Source organism: Cyprinus carpio, chromosome B3, assembly GCF_018340385.1.
Source record: "Cyprinus carpio isolate SPL01 chromosome B3, ASM1834038v1, whole genome shotgun sequence".
NCBI lineage: Eukaryota > Metazoa > Chordata > Actinopteri > Cypriniformes > Cyprinidae > Cyprinus > Cyprinus carpio.
In genome coordinates, this window is record NC_056599.1 from 12,539,538 (window position 1) to 12,551,922 (window position 12,385).

At 44.7% G+C, this 12,385-nt stretch overlaps 1 protein-coding gene across 2 annotated transcripts in view; it reads left to right on the top strand.

Moving 5' to 3' along the window:
- Window positions 1–12,385, top strand: part of notch3 (notch receptor 3) — a 30,756-nt gene that overhangs the window by 7,366 nt on the left and 11,005 nt on the right. The window contains exons 3-11 of one of the 2 annotated variants that reach the window (XM_042719745.1): window positions 6,216–6,358; window positions 6,446–6,781; window positions 7,395–7,517; window positions 7,597–7,830; window positions 7,910–8,065; window positions 8,187–8,372; window positions 9,341–9,454; window positions 10,672–10,785; window positions 12,069–12,302. In XM_042719745.1, coding sequence (XP_042575679.1) covers window positions 6,216–6,358; window positions 6,446–6,781; window positions 7,395–7,517; window positions 7,597–7,830; window positions 7,910–8,065; window positions 8,187–8,372; window positions 9,341–9,454; window positions 10,672–10,785; window positions 12,069–12,302 — 1,640 coding nt within the window. The other variant, XM_042719746.1, reaches the window with a different exon arrangement.

Sequence of the window (12,385 nt, forward strand, 5' to 3'; positions counted from 1 at the left end):
CCTGTATGGTTTGATGTCTCAAGCAGGGAGTCCTGGTTCCCAGGCCCTGTCACAGGAAGTGCTGACTCCTGACCCTTCTACTCTACTCACATCCTGTCTATCAAGACAGCTAAGGAGAGCTTATGATGTGTTCTTGCCCTCTCTCATTTTCTAAACATTTTTGAATCATATCAAATATCCCACCACCACATCAGAAATCTGTTTTGTGTGAGTGTGGTTGTTTTGCGGGGATCCAGAGAACGGTAATCTACTTTAATCACCCTTAAGCTCATGATTCCAATATGTGCTAATCACTTTTATTGAATTCAGTCCAGTATGATCATACACTCACACATTGTAGTGCAGGAGTAGTCCCAGCTGTGATAATGTAAGGAGGAAAGTTGCTGTTTGTTTGGGTGTTTATTGATAATGGGAAAGATAAGTGAAAGAACCAGAGTAGTTTATGGGTGGCCGAGTAGGAGATAAAAAGCATTCTTTGGCCTCTACCTGAGTGTACTCCTTCACTCTTATCAGGCTCTCTGGAGCTCTGTATTTTCTGATCACAAGTATTTTTAAATATGATGTAGCAATCAACTGGGAGTTCTCAGAGTTGCATCCCACCTATCTGCATGATTTGTGATTTATGAGATAGATTAGAGTGGTTGGCAGCATTGTACAGGATGTTCTTCATGCTACAAAATGGGGGACTGTCAAATTCCCAGTGAGATTGCGTAATTCGTACTGCAGGACACTGCAAGTAATAGCTAGAGTTAGAGTTACGTGGAGTTATTTTCTTCCATCTCTAGTCTTCTAAGATTCATGAGGCATATTAGCGTGGACACATATTACTGATAGTCTTCAGATCTGCAGAACCTTTAATAAAAGACTAATTCAATGTGGTTATGGTTATCTGGATCAGTTTAGGTGCTGGGTGTGGTTTTGTGGTGAAGTACAGCGAAGAATGCTTTGGAAGACCTTGTGTCTGGGGTGCATGCAATGTGGTTATGGTTGGCTTGTTAGCAATACCAGAAATTCTGGAGTTTTTTTGTGAGCATAGTTACATTCTTTACGCTAGTTTGTTTCAAAAACATAAGATCTGATCTGATAAAAATACTTTGCTTTTAAGTAAGTGTTTTAGTTTGATTAGATCTATGTTTAAGGCTGTAGCCAGAGGTCTTGAAGGACCATATTTATGTTTTAGTCTGCTTCCAGTCCATTTTTTATAATGATCTTACAGATCGATAATTATGTGGCTAATGCAACACAGCAGGGCAGTGGGTTGGCAAAGGAAGATAAACATGGATATTTCATGGATATCTATCCATCTACATATTTCTATGAGTTGAAAGGTGCCGCTTGTTGAAAAGTTCAGTTTATCTGTTTATATTAGTTAAAATTCATGCAAACTACACAAAACATTGGCTAAAACCAAAACTGCTTTCACATGCCACAAGCATGCTTTTGATTCCAATTTTCAAAATTTCCTTTACTTCCAGCGATAATAGAACGTTTTTCTGGAAGTCTGGAAGGTTCAGTTCCTGTGAAAGTTCTGTCCTCACAAACCCCCACCCTCTCAGCTCTCTCCTCAGCCATGGGTTACTGTTGCCAGGCTACAGCAGAGGCCTGTTGGTTCGTTTGAGCACAGGCCTGAAAGCCCGGCTGTTTGGGCCACTGCTCCCCCGTCCTTAAACAATAGGGTTCTGACTACTTTAGCTCTTTTATTTGGCCCACAAAGTGCTCCCCTACCCCCACATTGGTTCCTCTTTGAGAAGATGGGGAGCTGGGAGGGGGCAGTTGGGGGAGGGGGAACAGGCCCTAGTTGGCAGTTTGGTGTCAGTATGGGCTCCTCACAAAGGAATGGAGCGGCTATATGCCAGACACTGCCATAGACTTTTTTTTTTCTTAGGGGACTTTCTGCATTTTGATACCCTGAAATTTGCTTTAAACCTCAGATTTTTATTGTTTACAAAGCAAACAAAACAGGGTTTAGTTTCAGTGACATTAATATCAGGTGACCTACACTCAACTGAATTCCTACTAAGGAAAGAATTGACTTTGTGAAATACATGGTTATTGTCTTTCACTTCAGTGTGGAAAGGATGGCTTCAAGTACCCAGGAGATTGGAATCCTGTTGGGAACTCTCTCATGCTTGGTGCCTCCTGGACCATGACTGACCAGATGAAGCTCTTTCAGGGAGAAGCAGTGTGTTTTTGCTTCTCGTCAGGTGTTGTGACCTTAGATGATTGTATGGTATTGTGGTAAAGAGAATAGTGTCAGGTGACATTGCCACAATGACCCTGAGATCAGGAAAAGCGGCATTGGGTTTCAAAAGCAAGCAGAGATGCCGAGCTCCACATACATGAATCATTCCGGCAGCATCCAAAAAGCCCCTGTATGCATGCATATATATAAGTTACAAAAGTCTTTGAGAGTAAAAAAGGCTGTCAGGTCCCATGAAGTTCTTTTGATATGGTATGTAGATACGCCTATACAATATTTTTGAATAAGGCCCTATCCATTGTTTTTTCAATCTGACATATCTTTCTTAGCATCCTTGGAGAGGAAAGTGTTTGTAAGTCACTCATTTGTGTTTGAGTGTGCATGTGAGGTATTTGTGGAGGTGTTTGACTGCATCAGTGCCCTGAGTTGTTTGTTTTTCTCTCAGTTAAGAATCATTGCTTATTTGTCACCCTGTCCGACTGCTTTATTAACCTACATTCAACAGTATCAGGGAAAGCGTGCTGTGCTGCTATACTTGTGCATGTGATCTAACAGCCTGCATTCATGTGTGTGTGTTTATGCACATCTGTTTGGAGATTTACTGACAGAATTGTGCTATTGTTTTGGGTGTAATCCTTTAAAGAAGCAGTGAGAAGGCAGATAGCCAAAGCGGTGCCGACAGATGTGAACAGTTGTTTAGTGCTATTTGCAGCTGGCTTGAACCATCATTGGTGTTGTGACATTGGAGGGTTACTGTTTTTGCCCTCTTCCTACCTCAGCCTTGTCTACTCTGATGTTGCTTAGGGGCCAGGGGTCAAGTCTTGGTATATTTGACTCATGCTGAGTAACATCCCACACCTGGCTAAATGCGAAACAGCTAATTTCTATCCGTATGACACTCAAAATTGTCCAAATTCTTCTTTGTAGAACATCCTCACTCACAGTGGAGTTCCTGCCAGGTTGAAGGTCCTTTACAATGAGTTATGTTTCACTCTGAAAGCTCTGATAAGACTCTTAGCTGTATGTTTTTGGATGACTGATGTGTACAGCCAAGGCCCAGACAAAAGAATGTGTGTTTTGGCTGCAGAACACCGTGTGAGGACAAATATCCTAACCTTCCCCTGCTGCTACTTGACCAATATCTACACATTCTCACAAACTTTCACCAAGGTTTTCAAAATGAAATAAGTATGGAACTCCAGCACGGATACACACACACACCGAGGGAATGAGTTCCAAAACTCACACACACATGCATGTTATCATGTTTTGCAAGGCCAGAGGCTCCCTTTCTTCGTGTGTGAAAATAGCAGTTGTCAACACATCTACAAGTCCTCATAGTCCAGTAACTCTTTGAAATCCCACGAGCAGTTCCTCAGTGATTGTGCCCATTGTTTTCTGTCCAAAAAGTTTCTCTTTTGTTTAACCACTTACTGACTACAATTTTGTACAAAAGGTATGTACTTTTCATTACAAATTTTGTAACAGAGTATGTAAAAATAGCCCAGTTAGAAGGTGTACCCCAGAATCTGACCAATTTGGTCTTCATTGCACATTTCTTACTGCACATGTACACATGCACTCATTCTCTGCTTCACAAGCCATAGACAGGAGAACAACAGGTTGTAAAGTAGGCTGTGTCTAGGCATTGCCTGGAATGGATATTTTTTAAGGGCTTGAGTATCAGACTGCATGCTAGTTGAACCTCTTTTTGTGCCGCAACTCCTAGTTTAATTTTTTTCATGACCCCCGAGATTCCAGACATAGTTAATTTGCCTCTAAATAAACCCAGCCAAGCCATGACAAATAGCCAAGGGGATGAAGGGTAGGGGGTGATTGGTGGGGTGTCAGGCTTGCTTGGTCGTCTGTGAGGTTGCCACAGCAACAGGGATCTGGGATTCAGAAAGAGTGTGAGTGTTTTCAGAGCAGGAGACGAGGGATTACAGGAAATATGACATGACATGATTTTCCGTACCGGACTCTTCCCCCATCCCACCCTCCGAATGACATTCTCTCCCTAACAGACGCCCCCGACCCACCCCCCACTACACTGCCTGACATTATCATCACAATCAGACTGCTGACCTCTGACATTTGACCTCCCGGCATGTGAAGGGTTCATAGGGAAAAGCAGTGTGCCGCATTGGTGACTTCAGGAGATGGTATTCATGAAGAATTCTCTTATTGCTTCTCTTTTCTAACTTGTTTTGGGGGAAAACCCGGAAAAAAAAACTCCCCATGGACATGTACTCTTAACTTATGAAATTCCATGTAGCTGGATGTATTGAAACAGACATGATTATTATGAGAGTAATAACAGACATGATTAATTATGTTTTTGATATGTCATCCTTCGGTTTGATCCATATGCCTCTTTTGCTTCAAAATCTCAGACTTTGAAAAAAAAAAAAAAAAAAAAACACATGGCCGGCAAATAAACTCTTGTGTTGTGAAGTCAACATAATTACTATTAAGCAGACAGCGCTAATGAACATGATTGAAACGAGTTAACTGTTTTCTTTTCTTCACCCTCAAGCACTGAATTTTATCCTTAACATAACAGTTTCTGTTCAGTATCAGACATAAATCTCTTTAATCCTAAGACTTAAGCTTGGCTCTCTTCTATCTGTTTTTGGTTCCAGTTCCAGAATAGTATAATACTCCCATGTGAAACATTTCTGTAGGTGTGTCCTCCAAACAGCAGAACACTGTGGCGTCATCCTCTATTGTTTTGCTGGGTAGAAAAACAGTTGTCATCACAGTTAAAAGTATCTCTGGTTTTGATAAACGCTTGAATGGACCTTACAGTTCCTAAAAGGCTAGCAGGCTCTCGCTGTGGTGCAGCAGAGGTCTAAAATGGCACCCCCTATAGGCCAAGCCCTTATTTGAAGCCCTCTCTGAGGTCAGAGAGAAACTGCTTCAAATAAGTGTGGGGGTGGAGATGCCAGCCACAAAAGAGGCAAAACAACAAAGGGGCAGATAGCTCAGTGTAAAAAAGTGGTCATCCTGTAACAGAAAGAGGAGGAAAAGCCATTGTTGTCTCTGCCCAGGGGTTGTTTTACAGTGAAAAGAGAGAGAGGGCCTGAGGGGCGACACAGGGAGAACAGACCATCCCAGTGATTGTCATCAGCTTCAAACGGTGTTTTTGATGTGAGAGTTCATCCTGTGGCGGGGCTCCCTGTGTGGGTGTAGGGTTACCCTACAAACACTGTCTTCTCAAGCCTAGCTTACCAAAGGCCCCAGAACCCATGAGAGGGACTGCCTTTATTAAGCAAAAATTGTTTATTTTATCGTACCTGTTCAGTTTCAGGTCCCACTCAAATGTCCATCAAGATAACCGTCCTGCACTGAAAAGCATAGAATTAGAGCAGAAAGAACTGTATTCAACTGCCACAAAGTGGCTTGACCACCATCTCATACCTATGGTTTGTTGTCTCCTGTTTTCTGAGTGGTCTCCATTGTGAAGTTAACACATTGAACATTGTATACAGTTTGCAAGCTCTCATGGGTAAACACAGGTAATTCTGCCATTCACAACCATGCTTCACTATTGAATGCAGCGGAGAGACTGGAAAATCTGTAATAATCCTGGAATGCAAACTGGCATGGAGAGAAGCATGCTGATTAGAATTCCAGTAGACTGTGGAAAGCTGGCTCTGCTGTTATAGTCAAGGCAAACATATATGCAACATCTGGTTGATAGCATGAAATTGACTATTTTTCTGTATTTGTGCCTGTGTGTGTGTGTGTGTGTGTGTGTGTGTGTGTGTGTGTGTGTGTGTGTGTGTGTGTGTGTGTGTGTGTGTGTGTGTGTGTGTCTGTGTGTGTTATCACCTGCTCACTAACCTTGTATTATATTAAGATATTTAATATTTAGTGGTTAGATGTTCTGCGCATGAATTGGGTGAGATACTTAACCTGGGCTGTTGATTTAATTTTCTGATGTCCCACTAAAATGCTTCTATATTCCAGTGTTCATGTTTTAAATTTGTGCCCCTCGAAATTTGTGCCCCAGATGCCGGCCTGGTTATACTGGTTCGCTCTGTCAGCATCTGGACCCCTGTCATCGCTCGCCTTGTCTAAATGGAGCAGCTTGCAAGAGCCAGGTGGCCAACGGAATCCCACAGTTCACCTGTGTGTGTCAGCGGGGGTTCAGAGGTAAGGTTTAAGGTGTCTTCGTTTTCATTATATACAGTTTTTGGAAAATATAGGTCTGTTTGTGAATGACGCTTCTTGTGTTTGCAGGTCAGGATTGTTCCCTGATTGATGCATGTGCCACAAATCCCTGCGCCAACGGTGCCCGTTGCACCAATTGGAATAATCACTACAACTGCTCATGCCCACCTGGGTATCAGGGCAAGAACTGTCGCAATGATATTGATGAATGCCGCAAACCAGGAAAGTGCCTTAATGGTGGCATCTGCATGAACACGCCCGGCTCATTCCGCTGTGAGTGCCTTGCTGGGTACAGCGGGCGCACATGTGAGGTGCCCACCCAGCCCTGCGCCCCCTCACAGTGTCTCAATGGGGGCACCTGCCATCAGACCGGTGACCACACCTACGAGTGTGCTTGCTTGCCAGGTACAAACAGACAAAAAACATGCAGGCATTCATGTAGACACACCCTTTATCATATTCCAATACTCATTCGCATCCCTTCGATTCGGGGTTTCCCAAAGCTTCTGGACTTTCCAGGCAGTGATACCTCATGCTTTGCTATAAATAGCTCAGACTGAGTGAGAGAAGGATACACTGGAGAATGAGTGAGCAAGACAGTCAAAGCATGGAAGAGAGAAAGCGAGTGGGCTGCTGTGGCAGGAATTTACTTTATGGCCTTTCTGCTCCCCTCTGGGGAGCAAGCAGGAAATGTCTCTCGTCAAAGAGGAAGTCATTGAAACTGTGAGAGATTATAAAACAAGCAAACATGGCAGGGAGTATGGCCCTCTGGAGCAGAGCTCTGTCAGGTCCTGGCTTTGCCACTGTGGGAACCGCCGTGAGAATATGTAAACACTCAACACCCACTGAACCTTTTTACTGCTCACTTTACTGTGTACATCAATTTATCAGTAGTTCTGGAGCAGGATTGAGTAGAAGGTATTAGGTGTGCCGGGGAAGTGAGGAATAGATCAGATATTATTACTACTACAGTTACCTCCCTGTTTCCTGTGTCCTATCATTTCATTTCTTCGCCTAGGCTTCAGGGGACACAACTGCGAAGAGAATGTGGATGACTGCCCTGGACACAAGTGCATGAATGGTGGGAACTGTGTAGATGGTGTCAACACTTACAATTGTCAGTGTCTGCCTGAATGGACAGGTAAATATGCACCTTTTTTTACATGTTTACTTTTAATTTTCTAATTAAAATAACTTGACATTGGTCTTTCTGTCCTTAGGCCAGTATTGTGCCGAGGACGTCAACGAGTGTCTCATGCAGCCCAATGCTTGTCACAATGGTGGCACATGCTTTAACACTATTGGAGGACACACCTGTGTATGTGTCAATGGCTGGACTGGGGACGACTGCAGTGAGAACATTGACGACTGTGCTACGGCTGTTTGCTTCAACGGGGCTACTTGTCATGACCGCGTGGCCTCCTTTTTCTGCGAGTGCCCAGTGGGCAAAACTGGTATGACTGTCTTTGACATCACTCCTTACTTTTATGTTTTGTCCATTGTCCTCAGAGTCACATTCTGCTGTCCCTGCAGGTCTGCTCTGTCATCTGGATGATGCTTGTGTCAGTAACCCCTGCAATGAGGGGGCAGTGTGTGACACTAACCCTCTGAACGGCCGTGCCATCTGCACCTGTCCTGCTGGCTTTGTTGGTGGAGCCTGCAACCAAGACATGGATGAATGTTCCATTGGTAAATTTACTGCATTGTGAATGCCTCCCTCTCTCTTTGATTCTTTCTGTCTCTTCCTATTTTTGTCTTTGTCAGTAGAGAGTAAGTATTAATTGACTCCTCTTTCTCTTTTGTGTGCCAGGTGCCAACCCTTGTGAGCATTTTGGGAAGTGTGTAAACACGGAGGGCTCATTTCAGTGCCAGTGTGGACGAGGCTACACTGGCCCTCGCTGTGAGATTGATATCAACGAGTGTCTTTCCATGCCCTGCCAGAATGACGCCACCTGCCTGGACCGCATCGGCGAGTTCACATGCATCTGTATGCCTGGTATGTCAGTGAACTTGACCTTGACTTACTCAGATACATTAAATCTGCTTCTAATCAATGTGGACTTCCAGACTGTATGACTTTGTAGACCTACTTAAGAAAACATGGAAAGGCCAGAGGAGGTTTCGTTATGTAATAATGTACCACATAGTGGTCATTTGAGGAGGAGTAATCAATTGAAATAGAAAAGCTCAGTCCACATGGGTAAGTCACAGAAACCACAGACCAATATGGGCTTTGTGTCTTCAGCACATGTTCGGTAAAAACTTGTACCTTGCACGACATGCATCTTTGGGTTTTTGGGGAACTATACAAATAGGCGCTGGGAGCGGGGTGTATTGGGCAATCTGGGAGAGAGGGGGAGGAGTGTGCAGTGAATTATAATGAGATCTTGAGTGGTGGGAATGGAGTGGAACAATGGGGCCCCTCTGTGCTCCGTTCCTCGCCCTTCGCACATAGAGAGAGAGCAAACTTTTTCCCAGCACTTTCATCCCCTCCCCCCACTTCTGCTCATACCCCTTTCAATTCCACAGACACCTCTTCTTCCCCACCCTCCTTATCATCGCCGACTTGGCCCTGGCTCATGCGGAGGGCCCAATTCTTTCTGATTCCATGCCGCCGTCAGTGCTCTGGCCCCGGCCCACACTCTGTTTCACCTGAATGGGGTGACACACAAGAGCAGCACTCTGCTGATTATGGAACATGTGTGTTCTCAATGGAGAGATGACCACAGGGCATCCTGCGGACAGTAGGGTGTGGTGCTTCTAGTCAAAGCAGGGGCCCCAGTTTGCATAGATAGAGCAATTCTCCATTTCCTCAGAAACATGAACTTGCTGTAGGGTGCAGTGTAGCAGAACATCGCAGTGTGTGTCTGTGGGCCCCTGTGTTGTGAGAAACTGCAGTCTGAGATCTGTCTTCAATGCATTGAGGGTTAGAACTGTGTTTCACTCTGCCTGTCTCTCTACCAGGCTATCAGGGGAAGTTCTGTGAGGTGGATGTTGACGAATGTGAGAGCAACCCCTGCGTAAATGATGGCATCTGCCGAGACATGGTCAGTGGCTTCACCTGCACCTGTCAGCCAGGTAAGAGACATGTAATTTTTCCCAGTATCACCAGATCAACAGTATGTGTCAAAAGAATCCAAAAAAGTCACTTGTGTGATCGCTTAATATACAATCTTGATTCATGTAATATCAGGCTAAACCCAACTTTGCCCCCTAGCCTGATAGAGTTTTTTCGTAATTACTCATTAGAGTGAGGTCTTGAGCGCTATGCAACTGCGTGGCCAAACAAAGACACCATTGTGGCCCCTCTACACAAGCACCCCTCCTCTTCCCAACTTGTCCATAGAGAAGGGACAGCAGTCTCACCCGTCTCCCTCTGCATAGAGGTGGTGGGGGGGAACAGCAGCCCTGCTAATGAGATTCTTTTCCATGTCCGCAATTTACATCTGGGGCAGACAACCCCGCACCCCCCATTTAGCTATTGAGCCAGTAGCGTTTGTGCAAGGAAAGAGGGAGGGCCGCTGGCCTCGAAGAAAACAATTCTAGCATCTCCCCCTCTAACCTTCTGCCCTAGGCATCAACATAGATCCCATCATAACACTGTTAATCAACACAACACCCTCTAAAGATGCAGAAATGAACATTTCTGTGGGGCCCCAGCCTTTTTTATGTACTGACTAGCATGTTTTCCCAGACAAGGGATATCAGTCAGTGTTCAAGGCCCACTGCCCCCTCACTGCCTACACAACTGCTCATTTTCCAGATAATGTCATTTTAAGCACTGCAAAAATGTGAAGAAACTTGATTAATGTCTACAAACATACATATAATAGGTCAGTTAATATTTAGACATAGGCCTAGTTCTCAAAAATTATCCACACGCACAGAGATCATATCTAGAATATTAATAAAAACATTTCCAAATCTAGGACAGGCTAGATTGTGATTGTTGGATGGATTCAGAGAATGAAAAACCTGGACATATTCTAAAACTCCAGTATTCGCTCCAAGTCAGATGTTTTAAATTCTATTTATCAACAGTCTGGAAGAGAATCAAGCCACAGTGTATGTTAATAATGATGTACACCACTAAGATCATAAATTCAAATGGAGATTTAGCGAACCTTCTTTGAAATCTCAATTTCGCTTTAGCTCCAAATAAGCCAAGGTGCAGACATCTCCAACTAGACCGAGCTCTACTGCCCCCAAAGCTAAACCTAATGACCTGACCAGTGTGTGGAGCTCACCTCTGCTGCCTCAGACTGACCTCTAACCCCTATGTTTGCCTGTCCCAGGGTTTACTGGCACCATGTGTCAGATCGACATTGATGAGTGCGCCAGCACTCCCTGCCAAAATGGAGCCAAGTGCATTGACCGTCCCAATGGGTACGAATGCCGCTGCGCTGAAGGTAAGCTGCTAAATGAAGATGTTTGTCTGATTGTGTGTGCCTGCTGTGCAAGAGCTTTGTGGAGCCCTTCAGGGTTCAAAGTCAAAATCATCATCACTGACTAGATCTATACACCTGAATGTAGTGATCTCAGGGTCAAATGCTTCTTGTCTCTATGATCCTACTGCTGGGCAGGCTGACGAGAAGCCCCAAAGCCCCCTCCTTTGCCCTGCATACCCCAATGTCACAGGGTCACCAAGGCCGGCAGCTGCTGATGATGGGGGTTATGCTCAGTCATCACCCCGACATCTGTTCATCTGTAACCCACAATGCATACCCACACAGCACCGTATGGCATAACCAAAGCTCCCAGCATTCACTTTCACATAGTTGTGCCTGTAGGAATGGCCTGTAGGGTTTCTGGTTTTCTGGTTTTCATTTATCCAACAAATTAGCATGAACTTGAATGTGAATGTTTTGGGCTGAAGATACAGTACATACTGCATATGTCGCTAGGCTTTTAGAAAGCACAGACATGGAGTTTGTGTATTGTCTGAAGCAGCCTGCTGTTTGGTATTCTCCGTGTTCCAGTTCCCCTCTGCTGAGCTGTCCCGTTAGCTGGGACGTAGGGTATTGTCCTGCTGCTCGAGGGGACAAAAGCAGGTCTGTGAGGCCTGTGAAGGGCTCTCTCTCTCTTTCTCTCTCACCACCACAGCCCAGCCCTGCCCTGCTCCTCACAAGGCCACTGCCTTGACAGCCTGTCGGCATGGAAACCACGGGAACAGAGACTCCAAACTGTAGAAGCTTTCACAAGAGAGAGAAAGAAGGAAACGGAGGTAGCAGACAGAAAAGAGAAAAAGAAAACGGATTGAGACTAGGGAAAGAGGAGAGACATTTTCAGACCAAAAAAGCAAGGGGGTGCTGGTAAAGAAGGATAAAGGGTACAAGCGAAACTGAGGAAGTATTTACACCCCAGACAAAAACACAAATAAAGGGCATTGAATCACTCACACGGACTTTGTGAGCTACGATGGTCACGAGCAGACAGTAAGAATATGGAAATAGTAGGAATGAGGACAATGCGGTTTCATCTCACGTAGCTTGTGCAGTAATGGTCCGCAGAAGGGAAATTGTTCCTGACAGGCAAGAACCACAAACACAGAAACCTGTAGAGCAGCAGAGACTTTATGCAAATCTGATACCTCTCCATTCTTACCACTTTGCTCAGCCCTTGAGATGTCGGGCTAACAGAAAAGTACCATTCTCTGCTCATTCACCCCTACACATCTCCTCTTTGTCTTCAGGTTTTGAGGGAAGGCTGTGTGAGAGTAACATCGATAACTGCAAGCCTGACCCGTGCCACCATGGCACTTGCATAGATGGCATTGCCAGTTACACTTGTAACTGTGAGCCTGGCTACACTGACTACCGCTGCGAGAACCAGCTCAACGAATGCCACAGCAACCCCTGCCAGAATGGTGGCAAATGTGTGGACCTAGTTAACAAGTATATCTGCCAGTGTCAACATGGCACATCAGGTGAGGGATGATGTATCAATAATTCAACTGTATTTGTTACATTAGGTTTTGTATGTTTCATATTAAAGAAGGTTTTTTCTCCT